Source organism: Calliopsis andreniformis, chromosome 4 (assembly GCF_051401765.1).
Source record: "Calliopsis andreniformis isolate RMS-2024a chromosome 4, iyCalAndr_principal, whole genome shotgun sequence".
In the NCBI taxonomy this organism is placed as follows: Eukaryota; Metazoa; Arthropoda; class Insecta; order Hymenoptera; family Andrenidae; genus Calliopsis; species Calliopsis andreniformis.
The window spans coordinates 11,008,061-11,031,598 of NC_135065.1; the positions used below are offsets into that span (position 1 = coordinate 11,008,061).

General features: G+C 41.0%; 5 protein-coding genes across 13 annotated transcripts; 3 read left to right on the forward strand and 2 right to left on the reverse strand.

The window, feature by feature from the left end:
* The first annotated feature begins 3,447 nt into the window (after window positions 1-3,447).
* On the forward strand, window positions 3,448-12,301 carry Alpha-spec (alpha spectrin). Of its 3 annotated transcripts, none has more exons than XM_076377187.1 (8): window positions 3,448-3,499; window positions 3,603-3,849; window positions 3,921-4,152; window positions 4,226-7,842; window positions 7,930-7,974; window positions 8,309-11,270; window positions 11,348-11,514; window positions 11,588-12,301. In XM_076377187.1, the coding sequence occupies exons 2-8, from the start codon at window positions 3,700-3,702 to the stop codon at window positions 11,714-11,716; spliced, it is 7,302 nt and encodes a 2,433-aa protein (XP_076233302.1). In that variant the 5' UTR covers window positions 3,448-3,499; window positions 3,603-3,699; the 3' UTR covers window positions 11,717-12,301. The 3 variants fall into 3 exon arrangements, with proteins under 3 accessions (XP_076233302.1, XP_076233304.1, XP_076233303.1); XM_076377188.1 differs by having other exon boundaries at window positions 3,450-3,499; window positions 3,616-3,849; XM_076377189.1 differs by lacking the exon at window positions 7,930-7,974.
* On the reverse strand, window positions 12,079-14,172 carry LOC143178483 (WD repeat-containing protein 46). The gene is made up of 6 exons (XM_076377191.1): window positions 14,045-14,172; window positions 13,269-13,957; window positions 12,890-13,206; window positions 12,496-12,820; window positions 12,295-12,408; window positions 12,079-12,217 (listed from the first exon to the last, which is right to left on the reverse strand). The coding sequence occupies exons 1-6, from the start codon at window positions 14,055-14,057 to the stop codon at window positions 12,098-12,100; spliced, it is 1,578 nt and encodes a 525-aa protein (XP_076233306.1). The 5' UTR covers window positions 14,058-14,172; the 3' UTR covers window positions 12,079-12,097.
* Window positions 14,173-14,611: 439 nt separating this feature from the next.
* On the forward strand, window positions 14,612-19,231 carry Ksr (kinase suppressor of ras). Of its 3 annotated transcripts, none has more exons than XM_076376600.1 (16): window positions 14,612-14,950; window positions 15,317-15,457; window positions 15,528-15,675; window positions 15,757-16,017; window positions 16,101-16,251; window positions 16,329-16,507; window positions 16,579-16,842; window positions 16,912-17,051; window positions 17,124-17,247; window positions 17,328-17,515; window positions 17,585-17,761; window positions 17,982-18,167; window positions 18,291-18,424; window positions 18,499-18,636; window positions 18,749-18,878; window positions 18,959-19,231. In XM_076376600.1, exons 1-16 carry the CDS (start codon window positions 14,798-14,800, stop codon window positions 19,109-19,111), a joined length of 2,667 nt encoding a protein of 888 aa, XP_076232715.1. In that variant the 5' UTR covers window positions 14,612-14,797; the 3' UTR covers window positions 19,112-19,231. The 3 variants fall into 3 exon arrangements, with proteins under 3 accessions (XP_076232715.1, XP_076232714.1, XP_076232716.1); XM_076376599.1 differs by having other exon boundaries at window positions 14,613-14,950; window positions 17,307-17,515; XM_076376601.1 differs by having other exon boundaries at window positions 14,613-14,950; window positions 17,340-17,515.
* On the reverse strand, window positions 19,227-21,169 carry LOC143178125 (lys-63-specific deubiquitinase BRCC36). 4 transcript variants are annotated; one of them, XM_076376602.1, is made up of 7 exons: window positions 20,796-21,169; window positions 20,462-20,615; window positions 20,186-20,390; window positions 20,035-20,123; window positions 19,857-19,961; window positions 19,695-19,797; window positions 19,227-19,613 (listed from the first exon to the last, which is right to left on the reverse strand). In XM_076376602.1, exons 2-7 carry the CDS (start codon window positions 20,573-20,575, stop codon window positions 19,468-19,470), a joined length of 762 nt encoding a protein of 253 aa, XP_076232717.1. In that variant the 5' UTR covers window positions 20,576-20,615; window positions 20,796-21,169; the 3' UTR covers window positions 19,227-19,467. The 4 variants fall into 4 exon arrangements, with proteins under 4 accessions (XP_076232717.1, XP_076232720.1, XP_076232718.1 ...); XM_076376605.1 differs by having other exon boundaries at window positions 20,765-21,169; XM_076376603.1 differs by having other exon boundaries at window positions 20,462-20,686; window positions 20,765-21,169.
* Window positions 21,170-22,896: 1,727 nt separating this feature from the next.
* On the forward strand, window positions 22,897-23,515 carry LOC143178155 (uncharacterized). 2 transcript variants are annotated; one of them, XM_076376662.1, is made up of 3 exons: window positions 22,897-22,953; window positions 23,024-23,188; window positions 23,265-23,515. In XM_076376662.1, exons 2-3 carry the CDS (start codon window positions 23,080-23,082, stop codon window positions 23,426-23,428), a joined length of 273 nt encoding a protein of 90 aa, XP_076232777.1. In that variant the 5' UTR covers window positions 22,897-22,953; window positions 23,024-23,079; the 3' UTR covers window positions 23,429-23,515. The 2 variants fall into 2 exon arrangements, with proteins under 2 accessions (XP_076232777.1, XP_076232776.1); XM_076376661.1 differs by lacking the exon at window positions 22,897-22,953 and having other exon boundaries at window positions 22,960-23,188.
* The last annotated feature ends 23 nt before the right edge of the window (window positions 23,516-23,538 follow it).

Below are 23,538 nucleotides of genomic sequence, written 5' to 3' on the forward strand. Positions count from 1 at the left end.
CTCTCTGACTTCGTTTGTTCCTTGTATTATATATGTATACCTATAGAGATGTATATTAAGGGATGCGCGCGAGAGTCGCGTGCCTACGGGACGCTGCTGCGAAAGAGGATGAACGTTCTTGTTTTTTGTCGACGGGAAAGTCGCGCCCACGGGGTAGATACCATATGGGTACGCCCGTACAATTTCGTCCTCCTTTGGTCTTTCTTTTTTGTTACTCTTTGACGGTGCGCGTCAATGGTAATCGTACTAAGCTTTACAACGTTTATATGTATAAAAGAAAAGTATATATATATATTAAGTAAAAATATATATATATATATCTATATGCGTTGAGCTCGTTCAAATTTGTACAAAATTTAGTTCTTAAAAGAGGAGGAAGACGCTACGGCGGAAGTGTTATTAAATGTATTTTAATCAAGAGAGATGAAAAAAAGATGAATCTAGTATGGACAAATTACTTAAACGTAAAGTATAGTCGGAATATAAGCGAACAATTGTACATTCGAGAGCGTGATAAATTATTTATTGTATATTAGACGGTTATATATGTTACCTAGAAAAAAGAAAAATGAAAATTGTTATATACGTGTCGACGACGGGAAAGAGGAACGGGAAACACAAACACACGTACACACACCCGAGGAGGAATGTTTTTTAACATTATTTCAAACGAAAACAAACGAGAGACTAAAAAAACGACATGAGGGCTGTGAAAAGATTCGGAAACAGAGGGAAAAGGATAGAACGGATATGATAACACGATGTCCAACCGAGTTTCATTGGAGCGAGCTCAGGGAGGGGTTTTACACACGTACACAGGTACAGACAGATAACACAGACACACAGGCACACGCTACATATACACTATATTTTTTTAAATATAAGCGAAAAGGGCGACTCTTCTATTCGAGCTGAGGGTTCAACAACGTAAGGTGCTGGCTATACACACGAGGTCCAAGAATGTTATTTAGCAAGCTAGTGTTACTAATTCATAAAAAAAAAGATTATTGAAACAGACATATATCTCTGTATATATAAAAATACACCTTTAGTATATATTATTGAATATTATATATATATATATTATATGAATATATATTGTATGTTATGTAGTAAATGGAGCGAGTTAATGTGTCTCTATGAGATTTTACCGTCACGTCCGCCCACGAGGAACTTGCGCGAGCTGTCTCTCCGTACGATGTCTCTGTTCTCATACAAGGAAAGGAACACCATCAAAAATCATAATTTACTCTTCTTTTTATATCTTGATATGGAGAACGTAAGTTCTGTAACGCACACTATCTCCTACCGATGACAATTCAGAGACATCGTACCTCTCCGACCCATTTACGTCTAACAGCATATATAAACGTAAAAACATTAGAAAATCATTTGCATGTATTACGAGTCATTGTTCGTCCATTGCGTGAACCTTTCATTAGGCAATAGTCACTACCTGTTGTTACTTTGGATAAGAATGGACACGTTCTGCGCGAACGCAATGCTGGACATAAATGGGTCCTCTTAGTCCTGTCCACAGGCTGAGCCTCTTATTGCGTAGTTTCGTCTCTGACACACTGTATTCTGTTTGTATTTCGTTTACGTGGGTCACGTATATGTGGGTGTGATAATTCCAGAGACGAAACGAACTTCAGACAGGACTATTTTAGCCGTAATGTGACCAGATTTATAAAAAATTCCGACACGGGATATCACGAGCTGAAATCTATTCTCCATTAACGTAGGATCGAAGCAGCGATAGAGTAAACGACAAATAATTGCGAGCGTTCAGAACAACGTGTGCCCAACTGCCAAATATTTCAATACCCGCGCCGTCTGGTCACATTACCAAAGGTAGCCTTCTCAGGCGTATTCGGGGCGTTTCGACATAAGTTATAGTGAAACTTAATTTATTTAACGCCCCGGTCATCCCCTTCAGAGAGGACGTGACGTGCGAGTGCAAGCGTATCCTATAGGTGATAAGTTTTTGTACATAAAGATTCGTTGAAAGCATACTTAGGGAGAACATTATGTTGGTTAAACTTCGTAACTGTGAGAGAAGAGAGGAGAAAACATAGATAAAGAACGGGAAGAGAGAGAGCAGTAATACACTTTGAGAGTATATTACGGTTTGCTCTCTGAATGTTGGTTCTTTGACGATCACCTCCGAACATTTTTCATAGAAAGGAAAGGAAACACAGTGAAGTAAAGAAAAATACGAAATGATCAAGTGCTGCCAATAATGCCTGTAATATGGTCCCTTGCATTTTCTGTCGGTCGAAGGGAGAGAGAAGCGCGCGTGTGGCACGCGACGTTGTTCGAGACGAGCGAGAAATTGTCTTGGGACACCAGACATACCGATGATACAAAGCGAATTGCCTTCTCGTAATTAACAAAGACGTGTTGCCTTTTAACAAAGAAAAACATATTAAAAAAAAAACGTTCTAGCAATTTGTATAATACCATCGACTTTGTCCAGGTACTTAAAGTGAACCTCACACGTCCCCCCGTCCCCCTGTACAATCCCCTTTTGTAATTTTGTCAAGAAAAGGAAAGATATTCAGAAACATTTTTGGTACACGAAGACTTTTTCATATCGCACTCTTTGCATACGCGTATCGGACGATTAAAAAAAATAAAGAAGTATATTTAAAGCTATAAGATAGAAAAAAATGTAAAAAAAGAAGAGAGTTTAGGAAAGGAACGCATCAGAGTACAATGGACAAAAAAGCAAGTACCTATTGAATAGTACCACTTCTATACACGATAACATCCACTTATAAACAATGAACGACGACAACCGCAACAAGAGGAAAATCCTATTTTTAGGTGAATTAAATTTACATTATACATAAACGATCGACTACGCTACAAGATATTTTAACGAATAAGACTTTACTGTAATAGGGATAAATTTACGATTATTTACCTGTAAAATAATACGAAGACACGATGGATTGACGTAAGGAACTCTAATGTAACGTTCTGTGATTCGTTGTTTGTAGGTGAAATTTAATAAAAGATTACTGTATCATAATTCCGCCGTCTTTTTCAACCCTTTAGCAATATAAATCTAAAAGAAAATTTCAAATAAATACACTTTCTATTAGCTTAATAATATATGCTTGAAAAAGTTGAATCTTCGTAAATATCAGCAATCTCGTCACAAATATTTTAAGAAAGTACCATATTAAGATAAAAGTCTCAGATAGCATCTAATTCCTGAACAGTGAGTTATTATTTACTTTTGATTGTAACTCATAAAAAGCGATTATGTAGCAATGACGTAACGCTTATATATAACCCAATTGATAATTTGCCCCTTTTAAGGAGGCCTCTGATTGGTCTACCTCACGATGACTCGACCAATGGCTGACGCGAGTCTAGTGGAAAGTATTCCACTGACAGGTTATACACGTATTTAGTTCCGCAGTCGGTATCGAACCTCGAAGGACGAAGGTTGTTATTCTCCATACCAGAACCCGGATAATAGCGCGAGGTATGCATCAGTTTTTTCTCTTTTAAGATAATCGATTAAATAATCATGTAAATTAGTAGCTTTCAGTGAATAATTTAGAGCAGCTGTATTATTCTGATCGCAGTTATCGATTTTAGAACAACAATCTACTTTGCCACACCCCGTGGCCATTTTGGACACTAGACTCTTCCATAAACACCGAACGACAGGAAGCAGTCAAAATGGATCAGATTACACCGAAAGAGGTGAAGATCCTGGAAAATCCTGAAGACATTCAGGAGAGGCGAGAGCAGGTGTTGGGTCGTTATGCGAATTTCAAAGCGGAAGCTCGTAACAAGAGAGACAAACTTGAGGACTCCCGTCGCTTTCAAGTAAGTCTTGTGATATTTATTTTTCTAGCGGTTTTCTCTGTGCATCTTCTAATATTTTTGTCGACTTGCAGTATTTTAAGCGAGATGCGGACGAACTCGAAGGATGGATCTACGAAAAGCTGCAGGCTGCTTCAGATGAAAGCTACAAAGATCCCACAAATCTTCAGGCAAAGATTCAGAAACACCAAGCTTTTGAAGCAGAAGTTGCAGCTCACTCCAATGCCATTGTATCACTGGATAACACTGGCTCAGAAATGATAGCACAGCATCACTTTGCAAGCGATGTCATTCGTAAAAGATTAGGTGAGTTGATGTACCCTAGGGTATACTTTGTAGCATAGAATTTGTGTCAATAAACTTTATTATATCTTTTTAGAGGATCTCCACCGTTTGTGGGAGCTACTGCTCTCCAGATTAGCAGACAAGGGCCTCAAATTGCAACAAGCATTAGTTCTTGTACAATTTATCAGACACTGCGATGAGGTCATGTTCTGGATCCATGATAAAGAGGCATTCGTAACGACCGACGAATTTGGACACGATTTGGAACACGTTGAGGTGCTTCAAAGGAAATTTGACGAATTCCAGAAGGATATGGCTAGCCAGGAATACAGAGTAACAGAAGTAAACGAGTTAGCAGACAAGCTTCTGCTCGATGGACATCCCGAACGCGACACTATTTTGCGCAGAAAGGAGGAACTGAACGAATCTTGGCAGAGATTGAAGCAGCTCGCTGTCTTGCGGCAAGAGAAACTTTTTGGCGCTCACGAGATTCAAAGATTCAATCGAGACGCGGACGAAACGATGGCGTGGATCGCGGAAAAGGACGTCGTCTTATCCTCAGACGACTTTGGACGCGATCTCGCCAGCGTACAGACTTTGCAGAGGAAACACGAGGGAATAGAGCGAGACCTGGCTGCTCTCGAGGACAAGGTTTACACTTTGGGTGCAGAGGCAGACCGCCTGGCAGCCATTCACGAGGCAGATCACTCCAAGCAGATTCAAGCTAAGCGCGCGGAGATTCTACAGTCCTGGGAAAGCCTCACGGCGAAAGCAAAGGAGCGGCGCCTGAAGCTTGATGAGTCCTACTATTTACACAGATTCCTGGCTGACTACAGAGACTTGGTTTCATGGATGAACGACATGCGCGCGATCATATCCGCGGATGAATTAGCAAAGGACGTAGCTGGTGCAGAAGCTCTCGTTGAGAGGCACCAGGAGCATAAGGGAGAGATCGACGCCAGAGCCGACAGCTTCGACGCGACCACATTGGCTGGAAATAAACTTCTGGAGAAGAACCACTACGCTGCTGAAGAAGTGGCGAGGAAATTGAATTCTCTTGCTGAGGACAAGCAGTCCCTCCTCAGTCTTTGGGAGAAGAGGAGAATTTTATACGAACAATGTATGGACTTGCAATTGTTCTATCGAGATACTGAGCAGGCGGACGCGTGGATGGCGAAGCAAGAGGCATTCTTGGCGAACGCAGACTTGGGAGATTCTCTGGACAGCGTGGAAGCTCTCATCAAGAAACACGAAGACTTTGACAAGTCTCTAGCAGCGCAAGAAGAGAAGATCAACGTATTGGACGACTTTGCGGGTAAATTAATTAAAGGAGGACACTACGCGGCAGACGACGTTGCACAGAGACGTCAGCTTCTGCTGGAAAGACGCGCAGTTCTTCTGGACAAGTCAGCTCAAAGAAGACGCTGTTTAGAAGATGCTTATAAACTACAGCAGTTCGAACGTGACTGCGATGAAACGAAAGGATGGGTGAATGAAAAATTGAAGTTCGCTACCGATGACAGCTATCTGGACCCTACTAATCTGAATGGAAAGGTGCAGAAGCATCAGAACTTCGAGCAGGAGTTGAATGCAAACAAAACTCGCATTGAAGAGATGGTAGCTACCGGACAGGACCTAATTGAGAGCGGCCATTACGCAAAAGACCGCATCCGCACTCGCACTGATGAAATTATGACCCTGTGGAACAGTCTCACTTATGCGACTGAAAAGAAGGGCGCTAAATTGCAAGAAGCTTCTCAGCAGCAACAATTCAATCGCACTGTTGAGGATATTGAATTATGGCTATCAGAAGTCGAAGGACAACTCATGTCAGAAGATTATGGAAAGGATTTAACCAGCGTACAAAATCTCCAAAAGAAGCACGCTCTTCTCGAGGCTGACGTAGCCTCCCATTCAGACAGGATCGAGAGCATCGCTCAGGCAGCAGAACAATTTGTAAAATCAGGCCACTTCGACGCGGACAACATCAAGGCCAAGCAAGAACAGCTGCAGGCGAGATACGCTGCTCTGCAGCGACCAATGAGCGTCCGTAAGCAGCGACTGCTTACCTCTCTCCAGGTTCAGCAACTGTTCAGAGATATAGAAGACGAAGAGGCGTGGATCCGCGAGAAGGAACCTGTAGCCGCCTCCACCAACCGTGGTCGCGACCTGATTGGTGTCCAGAACTTGCAGAAGAAGCACCAGGCTGTTCTGGCAGAGATAAACAACCACGAGCCGCGTGTGGTCGCTGTTTGCCAAGCAGGTGCTGCGATGCTGCAAGACAGCCACTTCGCTGCTCAAGAAATTAGTCAACGTGTGGTCGCTTTGGATGAACACTGGGGACAGCTGAAAGAGAAAGCTCGACAGCGGAAGAACGATCTGGATGACTCCCTGCAAGCTCATCAATACTTTGCAGATGCAAACGAAGCGGAATCTTGGATGAAGGAGAAGAGGCCGATTGTTATGAACGCTGACTATGGAAAGGATGAAGACAGCTCTGAAGCTTTGTTGAAGAAGCACGAGGCGTTGGTCAGTGACTTGGAAGCTTTCGCCAGCACCATTGCAGCGCTCAGGGACCAGGCTGCGTCTTGTCGTCAACAAGAAACGCCTACTGTTGACATCACTGGCAAGGAATGCGTCGTTGCACTTTATGACTACACTGAGAAGTCTCCTCGAGAAGTGTCCATGAAGAAGGGTGATACTCTGACCCTCTTGAATTCTAATAATAAGGATTGGTGGAAGGTTGAAGTAAACGATCGTCAAGGCTTTGTACCAGCTGCCTACGTGAAACGAGTGGAGCCTGAAGCAGGTCTGAGTGCGTCCCAGCAGAACTTGGCTAGAGAGCAGAGTTCCATTGCTGCTAGACAAGCCCAAATTGAGGCTCAGTACGATGACCTCCTGAGACTTGCTCGTGAGCGACAGAATAAGTTGAACGAGACTGCAAAGGCTTACGTGCTGGTGAGAGAGGCTGCAGAGTTGGCTACTTGGATCAAGGATAAGGAGAACCATGCCCAGGTCCAGGATGTTGGCGAAGATTTGGAGCAAGTAGAAGTCATGCAGAAGAAGTTCGACGATTTCCAAGCTGATCTGAAGGCTAACGAGGTACGATTGGCAGAGATGAATGAGATTGCTGTTCAATTGATGAGTCTGGGCCAGACAGAAGCAGCCTTGAAGATTCAGACACAGATAAAGGACTTGAATGAGAAGTGGAGCAGCCTGCAGACTCTCACCGCAGAGCGTGCTAATCAGCTGGGATCTGCTCACGAAGTTCAACGCTTCCACCGTGATGTTGACGAAACCAAGGACTGGATTAGAGAGAAAGATGCAGCGTTGAATAACGATGATCTTGGAAAGGATCTGCGCAGTGTTCAGGCTCTGCAACGAAAGCACGAGGGTCTTGAGAGAGACTTGGCTGCTTTGGGAGACAAGATCAAACAGTTGGATGAGACAGCCAATCGTCTCATGCAGTCCCATCCTGAGACTGCTGAGCAGACCTACGCCAAACAGAAAGAAATTAATGAGGAATGGACTCAGCTGACTGCAAAGGCTAACAGCAGGAAAGAGAAGCTGCTCGATTCGTATGACTTGCAACGTTTCCTCAGTGACTACCGAGACTTGATGGCTTGGATAAACTCGATGATGGGTCTAGTCGCGTCTGAGGAACTGGCTTCTGATGTCACCGGCGCGGAAGCTTTACTTGAACGCCATCAGGTGGGTTGGTTTACTTCAATTATCACTCATGTTTTATCGAAATCATCCAGTGATGACGCAGTCATTCACCGATCATTTGAATTATAGAATCACAGAGCAGAGATAGACGCGCGATACGGCATACTTCCAGAGGTATCAAAGTGTTTGAGCATGTATCAGAAGATGTGCGACATTGCCTCTGAATATATTATTAATCATTTGTTGATAGACTTTTGTCGTTGGTAAACGTTTCCATAAAAGAGAACAGATTAGCAGATCGATGTTTTGTAATGAAGATACCGCCTATTAACACTTGAAGTATTTTCAATGCTTTTCATTATGCAATTGCTGCCTTTTCTGCTTATCGTAGTATCTACTGTCGAGTGGGTTGAACCATATGCAAAACCATTGGTGTGAGTTTACACTGAGGCTCTCAGAATCATACACAGGGGTCTGTATTAATTTTTATTTTATTATTGTGTTATAGGAACATCGAATGGAGATTGACGCAAGGGCAGGCACCTTCCAGGCGTTCGAGCTTTTTGGTCAGCAGCTTCTTCAGTCCAGTCACTATGCCAGCGTAGAGATTCAGGAGAAACTCGAGTCCATGGCCGAGGCTCGACAGGAGTTAGAGAAGGCTTGGATCCAACGACGCATGCAGCTTGACCAAAACCTTGAGCTGCAATTATTCTGCAGGGACTGTGAACAAGCTGAGAATTGGATGAGCGCTCGAGAGGCTTTCTTGAGCAGCGCAGACACTGTCGACAGTAGTGACAACGTTGAGGCTCTCATCAAGAAACACGAAGACTTCGACAAAGCCATTAACGCTCACGAGGAGAAGATCGCCACTTTGCAAACCCTGGCAGATCAGCTAATTGCAGCGGAACACTATGCTGCAAAACCGATTGACGAGAGACGGTGTCAAGTTTTGGTCCGCTGGAAGCATCTGAAAGACGCCTTGATCGAGAAGCGATCCAAATTAGGAGAGTCCCAGACTCTGCAGCAATTCTCAAGAGACGCTGATGAAATGGAGAACTGGATCGCCGAGAAACTGCAGCTGGCCACAGAAGAAAACTACAAGGACCCAGCGAATATACAATCGAAACACCAGAAACATCAGGCCTTTGAGGCTGAGCTGGCAGCCAATGCTGACAGAATTCAGTCGGTGCTTGCGATGGGAGGAAACTTGATCGAGAAACACCAGTGTGCTGGCTCTGAGGATGCTGTTCAGAAGAGGCTAGCCTCGATCGCCGATCAGTGGGAGTATCTCACCCAGAAGACGACGGAGAAGTCGATGAAACTCAAGGAAGCTAACAAGCAGCGCACTTATATAGCTGCTGTTAAAGATCTCGACTTCTGGCTGGGTGAAGTAGAAAGTCTACTGACATCAGAAGACGCGGGTAAGGACCTAGCTTCTGTGCAAAACCTAATGAAGAAGCATCAGTTGGTCGAGGCTGATATCCACGCGCACGAAGAAAGAATCAAAGACATGAACGCTCAGGCAGATTCCCTGATCGAAAGTGGACAGTTCGATGCAGCTGGCATTCAAGAGAAACGACAGAGCATAAACGAACGTTACGAAAGAATTCGTAACTTGGCTGCTCACAGGCAGGCCAGACTGAACGAAGCGAACACCTTGCATCAGTTCTTCAGGGACATCGCTGATGAAGAATCTTGGATCAAGGAAAAGAAACTATTAGTCGGCTCAGATGACTATGGTCGCGACTTGACTGGAGTCCAGAACCTGAAGAAAAAGCACAAGAGGTTGGAAGCTGAATTAGGCAGCCACGAGCCTGCTATACAAGCTGTCCAAGAAGCAGGAGAGAAGCTGATGGATGTCTCCAACTTGGGCGTCCCTGAAATCGAGCAACGTCTGAAGCTGCTAAATCAAGCCTGGGCTGAATTGAAACAGCTGGCTGCTAATAGAGGACAGAAGCTAGACGAGTCTTTGACTTATCAGCAGTTCCTGGCGAAGGTGGAGGAAGAAGAAGCTTGGATCACTGAGAAACAGCAACTGCTCTCAGTAGAAGACTATGGAGACACCATGGCTGCTGTTCAAGGCTTGCTGAAGAAGCATGATGCATTCGAGACTGATTTTGCTGCACATGGAGAGCGCTGCAAGGATATTTGTGAAGCTGGAGAGGCTTTAATTAAAGCTGGCAACCACCGTGCCGATGCTATAGGCCAGAGATGCGCTCAGCTTCGCAACAAACTAGAGCAGCTCGGCGCCCTTGCTGCCAGAAGGAAGACTCGACTGAACGACAACTCAGCGTACTTGCAATTCATGTGGAAGGCAGACGTGGTCGAGTCTTGGATCGCGGATAAGGAAACCCATGTGCGTTCAGAGGAATTCGGACGAGATCTGTCCACCGTTCAGACATTGCTCACCAAACAAGAAACCTTCGACGCAGGCTTGCACGCCTTTGAACACGAGGGAATCCAGAACATCACCACACTGAAGGAGATGTTAGTGGATTCTGGACACGACCAGACGCCCAGCATTCAGAAGCGCCACGCTGATGTGATCACTCGTTGGCAGAAGTTGTTAGCAGACTCTGACGCAAGGAAGCAACGACTATTAAGAATGCAGGATCAGTTCAGGCAGATCGAGGAACTGTACCTGACCTTTGCCAAGAAGGCGTCCGCTTTCAACTCATGGTTCGAAAACGCAGAGGAAGATCTGACGGACCCAGTGCGCTGCAACAGCATCGAGGAGATTCGAGCGCTGAGAGAGGCCCACGCGCAGTTCCAAGCGAGCTTATCTTCGGCGGAGGCAGACTTTGAGGCTCTGGCTGCTCTGGACAGACAGATCAAGAGCTTCAACGTTGGACCCAACCCGTACACGTGGTTCACCATGGAAGCTTTAGAAGATACCTGGCGCAATCTACAGAAGATCATTAAGGAACGCGACGTAGAGCTGGCAAAGGAAGCTCAGCGTCAAGAGGAGAACGATAAATCGCGTAAGGAGTTCGCTAAGTATGCAAACGCTTTCCATCAGTGGCTAGCGGAGACAAGAACGTCTATGATGGAGGGATCAGGGTCTTTAGAGCAACAGCTTGAGGCGACTAAGAGGAAGACGCAGGAAGTGCGCGCTCGTCGTCAGGATCTGAAGAAGATTGAGGATTTGGGTGCGATTTTGGAGGAGCATTTGATTCTAGACAATCGCTACACGGAACACAGCACTGTGGGACTGGCTCAGCAGTGGGACCAGTTGGATCAGTTAGGAATGCGCATGCAGCATAACTTGGAGCAGCAGATACAGGCACGCAATCAATCAGGTGTCTCGGAGGATGCTCTGAAAGAATTCTCCATGATGTTCAAGCACTTCGACAAGGACAAGAGTGGACGTCTGAATCATCAGGAATTCAAGTCTTGCTTGAGAGCCCTTGGCTATGATCTACCGATGGTGGAGGAAGGTCAACCTGATCCAGAATTCGAGAATATTCTTGGTTCGTTTTTTATTAAAAAATTGTATAATTTTACGAAGTGTCTCGTTAATATATATTAATATTTTATCTTTCTTTAGATATCGTGGATCCTAATAGAGACGGGTATGTATCGCTGCAAGAATACATGGCATTCATGATTAGCAAAGAAACTGAGAACGTACAGAGTTCAGAAGAGATAGAAAATGCCTTCCGCGCTATTACCGCCGGGGATCGGCCATATGTTACAAAGGAGGAATTGTATGCTGTGAGTATAGTCTCAAAGTACAAGAATTATTGATTTCAATATAGTTTACTGATGTTGTATCGTTAATTTGTAGAACCTCACGAAAGAGATGGCCGACTATTGCGTTGCTCGCATGAAACCGTACGTCGATCCAAAGACCGAGCGCCCGATCACAGGAGCGTTGGATTACATTGAATTCACTCGCACTCTTTTCCAGAATTAAAGTTGCAGTTACATGAGTTATCCTTTTTTTTTAATACACAGCAGTTATTAAATTATCGCAGCAGAAATGTGAGATGCTTATTTCAATACCTTGCTACTTTAACAGATGTGTAGTTTATTCTCAATATTTATACATCGCTGACTTAGATTTTATTTATGGAAAATAAATTATACTATTAATTTAGAATACTCTGAAGACGTTATATGTGTAACAGATGTAGATTTCATGTTCTTTACATTGCTTAATTACTAGATTACTGGAGGAATATATTGTATACACACTTTTTTTTTCGAAAAGATTTAATTTCAATTAAAAATCATAATTTACAGGCCAGTATATACAGAAAACAATATGCTTTACATATGGAAAATATAAAATTCTTTAGTTCTTTTTACCAGCTTTTGGTAGAAATCTGTTCAATACTCCATAATCCTTAGAGGGTCCTTCTTTTGGCTTCGTATTTGGTCGTATATCCGACTGACGAAGAATGTCAATAGTTTCCTGAAACAAAATTAACTTATTACATTGTCGTGCTACAAATATACTTATAGTGAAATATAACTTAAATGTATACTTACCCTTCGACTTAGTTCGTTCAGAATCTTCTTAGACTTAATTACTTTAGCCGTTCCTCCTTTTCCTTTAGCTTTTGTTCTGCGAGGTTTGAAATCTATGTCTTTCGGTTTAAGGTACTGTAAATTAATTACGTGATTAATATCTTACACGATTCAACGCGAGAACTATACAAAAAATAATATCTATCTTTGATTAATACTTACTAATATTTTCTTCTTTTCCTCTATCTTATCTTTCAAAGTAGGAACATCAACTTCAACTATTTCAATTGGATCCAGAGTTATTAATTCTGGTTGAATCTTATCCAAAAGAGCCTTCACTTCAGCCTCGCGTCTTTGGCTCTTAGTCTGGAACGGATTACTTTCGAGAGCGTCGAAGTTTGCTTCTCCACTTCCAGGGACAAGAAGAGAAGAAACCTCTCTAGTTGTGCCGATACCTAATACGTCCTCGAACGGACAAAACTGCATACTTGTCACTGTCCCATCTGCTTTATGCCTCAAATATGGCTTCATTTCATTCGCTAATGGTCTAAGAGGAATTGAAGTATATATAAATTATTTATACCCATTATTACAGTCATACAAATAGTATATGTACCGGTAGACTTCTACTATATTTCCCATTGACATTGCCAGTTGCCCACACTGACTGTATGATAAATTCTGAACAGGAGAACGTGTAACAAAATCATGCACTGGTCCTGCTAATTGTCTAATATCCCAAATCTTCACTGATCTAGCTGGGCAGCTTGTGGCCATGTAGGTTCCATAGGGATGGACTGCACAGGTACTTATTGACTGATTATGGCAGAGCATTTTTGCTAATGGTTCATTAGAGTTAGGTGACCACATAGAAACCACTCCTTTTGTGTCACCCACACATAACACTGCATTGCTTGGATTTTGTGTCATTACCTGCAAAGAATCACTGATTATTTTGCTTCCACATAAAGTATCAAGTATTCATTTACACTTACTCTTATATTGCCTAATTTAGAGTTGTAGGAGCATATAGACTTCCCTATAGAAACATCCAGCCAAGTTAGGAACCCATCTCTAGATCCACTAGCAAGTAGAAAGTGATAAGGTAAAAACTCTAACTTATTCACTCCATTCATCCCTTTCAAGCAATGAATCTCTGTGCCTTCATTATCATATATGTATACCCAGTCTTTCTGTGCCACAGCAAACATTGTTTCTATATGCAACCATGACACATCATGGACAGATTCCATAACATTCATTTCACAAGCTAACTTCTTTGTCACCCAATCTAAGGCAGCCACATGGCCTTTCCTTCCACCCAAAACCAAGTGCCTACCATTTCTCGTGTACTTTATGGAGTAGGGACCAAACTGTAGTTGTAAATTAAAGTGTTTAGATGCACTAGTTAGATCTACATTGTCTGCAATCTGTTTTTGCTTGTACTGTATGGTCACTTCTCCTGGATCAGCTTCCAAGCAGCCATAATCTTCTGTCAAAAGCAGCTCTGCGCGAGCTGCGTCTTTCACGGTACCATGTATAACCTTCTCTTTCGTTATCAATTTCTTCTTTAGAACTTTATTCTTTATCCTGGACTCTTTCAATTTGAGATTAATTCCTTCGCCCCTACTATGCTTTTCTAATTTTTCTCTAGGGATTGGCGGTCGCCCGCTGAATTTGTTTTCTGAAAAATACATCAATTTCGAGGAATGTATTCAAAAGTGAATTGACACGATACTCAAATAAAAAATTTATGTAATTTGTACTGTACTTCTTTGCTTCATTCTGTCCAAAGACTCGTAACTTTACTAATCATACAATTCTTTTACAGAAAATCAAATGCTTCATCTTCTGATACCACATCTAACAAAAACACACGTGTAAGTCAGCATGGCGCCATTTTAACATGAACCTGAACTACCTAAAAACGAAATTGAATCCCAGAAATAGCCACATGGAGGCAAGTTTACCAAGTATTATTTAAATAAATTCATAAACAATAGAGGAATAAATATTTTCCACTTATTTTCTAAAAACTTACATAAGAATCTTTTCCAATTTAAAACGTTCAATTCATCTTTTTCCACTCTCTATACGTATTCATACAATATAATACATCCTTTCCAAGAACTATCTTCACTAAAAATGCAACAAAATTCTAAACCCAAATTTAAATAAAAACCCTATTCCAATTATTCTGCGCGTCTCACGTGCGTGTTCCACAACCTTAGCAGAGTATCTCCAGCGATATGAACGCACCTTAAGCAATTCTCTCTGACGACAATGGCCCAGACGAGCGGTTTTACGAACGCCACGATTCTGTCGCTCGGTACGCGTTGAGATCTCTGATCGGGCACCGATTGACGTCACCGATAGGCGGCCAAGATGGTTGTCAATGTTGATAAGTGGTTTGGTTACACGGAGAGCCAGTGATAAAGCTCCTGCGCGAGCGAAATTATGCCTGTGAAATAGGGGCCGTACTGGCGGTACAACGAAACAAGGGGGCCCGTCATCGCGGCGCGGGATGGCGGACGGCGAGGATGCGGAGCAGGAGATCCGCCGAGCCTTGGACGTCGTTCAATCCATGATTGACATCTCCGCCGATCGACTCGAGGGCTTGAGGACCCAATGTTCCACCAGCGCGGAGCTCACCCAGCAGGAGATCCGGACGCTCGAGGTACCGCTGGCCCCTCCGATGTCCCTTCGTCTCCTCCCCGTTCCACCCTTCGTTATCGTCGAATCGCGGTCGCCTTGACCTCGTGACGAAGGGCTCGTGCGGTTTATCCACGAGTTGCAAATGAAACCTCGTCGACACGCACCTTGGATTTGCATGCGCGTGGAATATTTATGAGAGGGAACTTTTCGATGCTTTCTACGGCGGGGGAATATTGCATTCTGTGGGCGACACGAAGTGGGAATTGTGAGGGAGGGAGAGTTTGTTTATTTTAAATGATATTAAAAGTATTGTATTGGTGGAGGAGTTGTTTAGTTCGTTGTAGGATTGTTGTTTGATGGGACTATATGGAGTTTCTGTGTGTTCCAGGGGAAGCTCATCAAGCTATACTCGAAACAACTAGTAACCAAAGCCAAGCTGGCTGTAGAATCGTTACCTGCAGAGATGAGACAGTATCCCTCTTTGCAACAATGGTTACGCGTTGTGGGACTTACGCAAGAGTCTATACAAGTGTGGAAAATATTGAGTTTTATTTAGAGTTTGAGATTGGGACAGGTATTATATGAGTAAATGATTTCAGATGGTCTGCACGAAAGCTAATTCACTGGAAGCTCTCAAAGAGAAGTCAGAGCATGAGTTGCGTAGCATGTTGGGGGAGAATAATGTTAGACATGAGGAAGAACTTCGTAGACTTTGTAGGGCATTGCACAATCTTCGGCGGTATATGGGTGAGAATTTGCTTGATTTCTTAGTTTTGTTCTAAAGTTGCTATTGTATGTGTGCCTCATTTGTCACTGTGTTTTGTTTAGATGTTCTTTTAAAGGGGGATATGGATAACAGTGATATGAATTTGTACTGGGATTCCTGGGATAGACACCATTTACGTACTGGAGCATCTCCTAGACCAGCTAGATCCCGTACAACAAGATGCTCTGTTCCTTCAGAAGAAAGCATTCCATATCATAACAACAATAATCTTAACAGTGATATATTAGCACAAGCTTCTTCTGTCACGTCTCTATCGTCGGCTAGTCCTCCTTCTACCCCTCTTTTACAAAGGCCAGGACGCGGTAAATACTAATTCCGAAATTTTTTCTTTGTTATAATATTTGTTTTGCGATACGTAATCCATGTGTATATCCTCTTTTAACAGGAATTAAGTTTCCAACAACTCCTCCTCCTTGTAAAAAGCAAATAGGTTTACAGAATACAATATCACAACCAGAAGTATTTCCATTAACTAAGTCAAAATCTCATGAGTCACAATTAGCCAATCGTCTTGAAAATGGAGATACAGCTTCAAGGTATTCATTCTAACTTTTGTTAATACTTTTGTAAACTTCGTGGACAAATGCTTAATATACTTCGGCCTTTTCTGTAGTTGTGGAAACGATCCTGTTGGCACTGTAGGAAGAAGGAATCGTTTACCCACAGAGTCTGGATCTTGCAGTAGTAATGCAGATATTACAGGGGAAAATCTGTTACTGAACAGTAACAGTCCTGTTAAGTCACCACCTTATTCTAGTGCAGAAAGCGATGATAACAGTTTTAAGGGAACAGGTAATTATCTCTTTGGTGTTTTGCTAAAAAAAACATTAAATAAGATGCGTTAAGTTTTTGTTTTTTCGTAGTAACAAGTCTCCAAGTGCCAAAGTCACCACGTACTCCGACTGTAACCCGGGGAATGGGCCATATAATTACTCACCGCTTTACCAAAACATTTAAAATGATGACGACTTGCGATTACTGCGACAAACAAATGTTTATAGGCACTGGTTTAAAATGCAAGGAGTGTAAATATAAATGTCATCGCGATTGTGAATCCAAAGTACCGCCGTCTTGTGGCCTACCTCAAGAACTCTTCGATGAATTTAAAAGAACTGTACAAGGTGACGGTACGTAAAGCATCGTCGAACAATTCATTTAGTCTTTTCAAATGCCTTAAGAAAAATTCTACTTTTCAGGTATGGTAAATGTTTCTCCAATATTGAATAAACCTGGTATAACATCTCCCAACCATCACAATTCAAATTTATTGAGCTCTTTGAATCGAAGGGATCGAAAACGATCGCACCCACACTCTTCTATGAATATTCCTTTTCAGGTATGTCGCGCATGAGTTAACTTTTCTTTTTATTATCGACTATTTTCATACTAACAAGGATATATCTGTTAGGCCGCAGATTCTAGTTCAAATACCTCGAGCTGTAACAGCTCAACGCCTTCTAGTCCAGCTTTACTACCTGCCAATACTAGCCAAACTCCACAGGCACCTGCCAAACAACAGTTCCATTTTCCAGGTACACTTTCATCGTATTTCGTCGCGATAAAAACATAACATTGCGGGATTTACTTTTAGATGTTGTGCTCAATGACAAAGGTGTTACATTAGAGACTCATCGACTCGAGGGTACAACTATGTCGAGTGATAGTGAAAGGACAGTAAGCGTTTCTGGATCTGGTAGTGTTAGCACGGATTCCGAACGAACACCCGTTCGAGTAGATTCTCAAGATTCTCAAGTCTCTGATGGAGAACCAGGAGATAGTCGTTGGCCACGACAGAATAGTGTATGTATATTAAATTTGCGTTAAAAGTTGATGTACTATTGTACTATGCCGATCAATCGATTGTTGCAGTTATCGATGCGAGAATGGGACATTCCATATGATGAATTGAAAATTGGGGAGCCCATAGGTACTGGAAGATTTGGTACAGTGTATAGAGGCTATTGGCATGGTAATGTTGCGATTAAAGTCTTAAACATGGACTATTATTTAGACGACGATAAAACATTGGAAGCATTCAAATTGGAGGTACAATATACGCCTACATACATCTCTTAAAATTAATATGCTTTTACTAATTTATTTTGGCTGTATTATTAAAGAAACGTTCTACTGCTGGGAATAGCTTGTTCTAATGCTTCTATTTTTTGATTATAAATTACAATATTTGTGAAATAAGGAATTGATTAATCTCGTAAAATAATTGGGAATATAAGCATAACGTAATACTCATTATTGAAATTTATAGGTGGCTACATTCCGAAAAACTAGACATGAAAATCTAGTGTTATTTATGGGAGCTTGCATGAAGCCTCCTTGCTTGGCGATAGTGACTAGTATGAGCAAAGGCATGACTCTTTACACTCACATTCATCTGCGTAAAGATAAATTTAATATGAATAAAACCACTATCATCGCTCAACAGATTTCTCAGGTATATATTCTCGAAAGAGTAGACGAATTTCGTAGTATAATTGCCATTTTGTATAGAATGAATCAACTCCAAATCAATTCTGAAGGATAAAAAATGGTAAAAATAATTGTTTTTATTATCTAGGGAATGGGATATCTTCATGCTCGTGGAATAATTCATAAAGATCTCAAGAGCAAAAACATATTTTTAGAAAATGGAAAAGTTGTAATAACAGATTTCGGCTTGTTTAGTGTTACAAAGCTTTGTTATGGGAACAGGTACTTTCTTATATTTAATAGTTGTACTTTGTATAAATTGCGATTTTAATTATACGTTTATTACTCATGAACAGACAGGGAAATGCATTAAGTATTCCACCCGGTTGGTTATGCTATTTAGCACCTGAAATTGTTCGACGACTGAGACCGCAACAAAATCGGGATCAGGAGGAATTACCTTTCTCAACAGCTTCCGACGTTTATGCATTTGGGTTAGTAAAAACAGATTTATTCTAAGTATGACGTTTTGTTACAAGGATAGTACATTGCATCCAGCAAATATAATATAAAATATTCTAAAACAATAAGATGTTCCTCTTATAGAACTGTTTGGTATGAGCTTTTATGTGGAGAGTGGCCATTTAAAGGACAACCCCCAGAAGCAATCATTTGGCAAGTTGGTAAAGGAATGAAACAAACGTTAGCTAATTTGCAAGCCTCACGTGATGTAAAGGTATAAATTAAAATACATAAAAATATCTGGTGAAATTTTATAACTTATACGATGTATTAATTTTTTCAACATACTTATAGGATATCCTAATGCTTTGCTGGTCATACCATGCAGAAAATCGACCGGACTTCGCAAAATTGTTAACTACTTTGCAAAAGCTGCCTCGCAAAAGGTTAGCACGTAGTCCTTCTCATCCTATACATCTTTCTCGTTCTGCAGAATCCGTGTTTTGAATACATTTAAGTCTATTTAAATACATTGTTGTTCTTCGTAGTGTAAATATAGAACTGTGCAATTATTGCCAGATCTTTGTTCGTGAAAGGTAAAATAAAAATAATCACTGAAAGATTCAATTTGTCTGTTTTTATTTACTTAAAAAAAAGATGAGTTTAAGGCGGTCACAGCCTGAATTACTAGTGGTTGAGGCTTCCAAAACGTAAGTCATATTCTTTTGGAATATTATTTTGACTTTTTCTTACATTAATAAAATAGTCACTCTTGCCTTGTAGAATAAAGATAAATACTGAACTTATACTTATTGGTTCGTAACATACTATGAAAAAAAAATTTTTGATGCAGATTAATTCTTTCATCCATTGCATGCTTTCTGTAATTCTTGCAGTTGCCGTCGAAGATGCATAGCGCGTAATTTGTTTAATGCTATCCTTTCTTCAAATGTCAATACCAAAGGTTTGGTGATTATATCTGTTATATGAGTCAACGTTCGTGTTCTCACTATAAATAATAATTAAATTAATTTTCCGTTTATGACAATGCAATCCACTGTATGTACATATCAGTAACTAAAAAACTAACCAGCACTATTATGTATATTCGCAAGAATATCTCCTTGATCTTTGCATGTTTTTGCCATCTCTTCCTCTTCCTGCACCAATATTTTTGGCAAATCTGTCATTGTCTGGAAATACATAGAAATTAAATGTCTATTGATTATAAATGTATTATTTAAGAACCTACCTTCAGGCATCTACTAGATATCACTGGTGTATGGACAATTTCTAATGGAATTTCTGTTGCTTCTCCATTGTGTGATTGGAAACAAGTTAATAAAATTTCCTGTTCCTATAAAACCATTATTAAAGCTAATATAATTTAAAAGCACAGTGAAAATATGTATCTTCAACTTAATATATACCTTAGACTCCTTGCTTTCTGAAAATACTGAGAATATTAGACCTACAAAACCTGGATCCATTGTTTGATAAGTTGTTTGTGTTCTAACATCTAAAAAATGGTTTGAAATTAGTCTATACTCGTAAAATAATAAATGTGAGTTTAATATTTACCAAGATGTGATGGACAAACTGTGATATGTGGATGTGAGTGGTACCATCCAAGAACGCATACTGAATAGTTTAATTCTGCTGACAATCTATCTGCTTCAGCAACAGCTTTGCATAATTGTTCAGATGAAATTTCTACTCTATCTTTCTTCTTGTCCAAACGTCGCAAAATAATAACAGCCACAATTTTTGCTACACCATGTACCCACTAATACAAATGATTTATTACAAGTAAAACATATGTAAATAAATTTAGTTAAAATTAATTTTCAAACATACATTTCCAATTAACAAACCCATCACTTCAAAACTTTCTGTGGACAAAGCATGCTGTAAGCATACCATGTATACATCTGTTCTTAATTCTACCTTCTCTAGTGGAAATCCAGCCATAGTGTCAATGTTTTTAGGTATAGCTCAATTTTTAATAATTCTGAAATCATTTATAACATTCAATGTTAAATGTGCATTTAAGAAATAGAGTAATTCTGTAGAAAACAAGCACTGTAAACAATATGTTTTATTAACAGTATAGGTCTAAGAATTAAATTTAATTCATTACTCCCATCTCCAATTACCTACTTTATAACAGGCAATTAATAAAGATATTTACACAATTAAAAGAATAACATGTCGCCATCATCTACAAAGACAGTCAGTTGTCATCCATCAATCCACAGTTTGAGGTTCGAGCTACAGAGGCGCACATAGGGTACAGCCATTGACAAGGTAAGAGATAGATTCATCATCTAATGGATTTTTCTTGCTTATTAAACACTGCTCAGCGTTACTCAGAGCTACGCAGCGTTACATAACGTTACTCAACGTTACTTAGCGCTACTCCACGCCACACCATACCAAGATACGCTAGTCCAAACCACATTACTCCACACTATTCCTAACACTACTCCACACTACTCCACACTACTCCATACTACTCCTAAAACTACTCCACTCCACTCCACAGTACTCCTCAAAGTACTCCACTCTACTTCACAACACTTCTAACAGTACTCCACACTATCCGAAACAACTCCACATCACTCCATACCTCTCAACACTTCTCCACATCATATACAAAATACGAAAAATGCTTCTCGCAAAAACGAGAATTAGTAAGTGGCGCCATCTAGCGGTGAGTGTCGGAACTAAAAGAAGAAATTTTATTTTTAGTTCGGCCCTGAGCCGTTAGATGGCGCCACTTGTCAATTCCGAAAAAGCTCCTCGCGAAAATGGGAATTGACAAGTGGCGCCATCTAGCGGACAAAGTTGGAACTAAACTAAGAAATGATATTTTTAGTTCGGCCCTGAGCCGTTAGATGGCGCCACTTGTCAATTCCGAAAATGCTCCCCACGAAAATGGGAACTGACAAGTGTCGCCATCTAGCGGCTCAGGGCCGAACTAAAAATAAAATTTCTACTTTTAGTTCCAAACTTCCACCGCTAGATGGCGCCACTTGGCAATTCCGAAAATGCTCCTCGCGAAAATGGGAATTGACAAGTCGCGCCATCTAGCGGACAAAGTTCGAAATAAAATAAGAAATGATATTTTTAGTTCGGCCCTGAGCCGCTAGATGGCGCCACTTGTCAATTCCGAAAATGCTCCCCACGAAAATGGGAACTGACAAGTGGCGCCATCTAGCGGACAAAGTTGGAACTAAAATAAGAAATGATATTTTTGGTTCGGCCCTGAGCCGCTAGATGGCGCCACTTGTCAATTCCGAAAATGCTCCCCACGAAAATGGGAATTGACAAGTGGCGCCATCTAGCGGACAAAGTTGGAACTAAAATAAGAAATGATATTTTTGGTTCGGCCCTGAGCCGCTAGATGGCGCCACTTGTCAATTCCGAAAATGCTCCCCACGAAAATGGGAACTGACAAGTGTCGCCATCTAGCGGCTCAGGGCCGAACTAAAAATAAAATTTCTTCTTTTAGTTCCAAACTTTCACCGCTAGATGGCGCCACTTACTAATTCTCGTTTTTGCGAGAAGCATTTTTCGTATTTTGTATATGATGTGAAGAAGTGTTGAGAGGTATGGAGTGATGTGGAGTTGTTTCGGATAGTGTGGAGTACTGTTAGAAGTGTTGTGGAGTAGAGTGGAGTAGTTTGAGAAGTACTGTGGAGTGGAGTGCAGTCGTTTTAGGAGTAATATGGAGTAGTGTGGAGTAGTATGGAGTAGTATGGAGTAGTATGGAGTAGTGTGGAGTAGTGTGGAGTAGTATGGAGTAGTGTGGAGTAGTATGGAGTAGTATGGAGTAGTACGGAGTAGTATGGAGTAGTATGGAGTAGTATGGAGTAGTATGGAGTAGTACGGAGTAGTATGGAGTAGTATGGAGTAGTATGGAGTAGTATGGAGTAATATGGAGTAGTATGGAGTAGTATGGAGTAGTATGGAGTAGTTTGGTGTAGTTTTGAATAGTGCGGGGTAGTGTGGGGTAGTGTGGGGTAGTGTGGGGTAGTGTGAAGTACCTTTAGGAGTGCTGTGCAGTGCTGTAGAGTGCTGTAGAGTGCTGTAGAGTGCTGTGGAGTGTTGTAGAGTGCTGTGGAGTCGTGTCGCGTGATGTGCAGTGCTGTGGAATGTTTTAAAGAAGTGTGCAGTACCGTTAGGAGTAGTATAGAGAGCTGAATTAATAAAGGGAAAAAGGAAATAGAATTTGAAAATGTTGCCAGCGACTGCTTCGCCATCTAGTAGATCCTCTGAACTAGGAATGAGTTGTTCGGAGACCGTCGCCAGGCGGTTATAGTGTTGCATTCGTCCATGTTTCTCAAGTATTTGTTGTCCGAATAAATAAAATTAGACGACTGTGTATTTTAAGTAAAATAAATGTAATTATTGTAGGTTCTGTGCACGTGTTCCTTTGAGTATATCTAGAATTATTGTTAAACATTTAAAAAATGGCTCAGGGAAAATTAAAGGTGAAAACGAAATTACCCACAACAGCAAAAGGAAAGGTTAAGGATAAGAATAAGAATAAAAAAGGTCTTGGTATTCAACGACGAAGTAGTAAGTAATTGTTGTATTCTGTATCGTTATATTTACCTAATTTGTAATTATTACATTGAAATTATGTGATTTACAGATGCACCAATTCAACCAAAAAAGAAAAAGTTGGAGGAAGTATACAAATTAAAACAAATGATTACAAAAACTGTTAACAAATCAATGGAAGATGAATTACGAGAGAGAGCTTTAGAAGGAAAGAAATCCCTGACAAAGAAAAAGGATTCTACTTCACAGAAGTAACCAAACTATCAAGTGTGAATGTTAATTTAAAATGATTGTACATACAATTTTGTATCATACAGTAAAATAAACCATTTTATAAGTAAATGTTTTTTTATTTGAAACAAATA

Excerpts from the sequence above, each read along its gene's own strand:
- LOC143178155 (XM_076376662.1), top strand. The coding sequence starts at position 23,080 with ATGGCTCAGGGAAAATTAAAGGTGAAAACGAAATTACCCACAACAGCA. Across the intron at positions 23,189-23,264 it reads TGGTATTCAACGACGAAGTA|ATGCACCAATTCAACCAAAA; the intron begins GTAAGTAATTGT and ends TGTGATTTACAG.
- LOC143178483 (XM_076377191.1), bottom strand. Across the intron at positions 13,207-13,268 it reads CTAAATTAGGCAATATAAGA|GTAATGACACAAAATCCAAG; the intron begins GTAAGTGTAAAT and ends GATTCTTTGCAG. Across the intron at positions 12,409-12,495 it reads AGGAAAAGAAGAAAATATTA|TACCTTAAACCGAAAGACAT; the intron begins GTAAGTATTAAT and ends ATTAATTTACAG.
- LOC143178125 (XM_076376602.1), bottom strand. The coding sequence starts at position 20,575 with ATGGCTGGATTTCCACTAGAGAAGGTAGAATTAAGAACAGATGTATAC. Across the intron at positions 19,962-20,034 it reads CAGAAAGCAAGGAGTCTAAG|GAACAGGAAATTTTATTAAC; the intron begins GTATATATTAAG and ends ATGGTTTTATAG. Across the intron at positions 19,798-19,856 it reads TATCTAGTAGATGCCTGAAG|ACAATGACAGATTTGCCAAA; the intron begins GTAGGTTCTTAA and ends ATGTATTTCCAG.
- Ksr (XM_076376599.1), top strand. The coding sequence starts at position 14,798 with ATGGCGGACGGCGAGGATGCGGAGCAGGAGATCCGCCGAGCCTTGGAC. Across the intron at positions 16,018-16,100 it reads TTTACAAAGGCCAGGACGCG|GAATTAAGTTTCCAACAACT; the intron begins GTAAATACTAAT and ends CTCTTTTAACAG. Across the intron at positions 18,425-18,498 it reads AAGCTTTGTTATGGGAACAG|ACAGGGAAATGCATTAAGTA; the intron begins GTACTTTCTTAT and ends ACTCATGAACAG.
- Alpha-spec (XM_076377187.1), top strand. The coding sequence starts at position 3,700 with ATGGATCAGATTACACCGAAAGAGGTGAAGATCCTGGAAAATCCTGAA. Across the intron at positions 4,153-4,225 it reads TGTCATTCGTAAAAGATTAG|AGGATCTCCACCGTTTGTGG; the intron begins GTGAGTTGATGT and ends ATATCTTTTTAG. Across the intron at positions 11,271-11,347 it reads AGAATTCGAGAATATTCTTG|ATATCGTGGATCCTAATAGA; the intron begins GTTCGTTTTTTA and ends ATCTTTCTTTAG.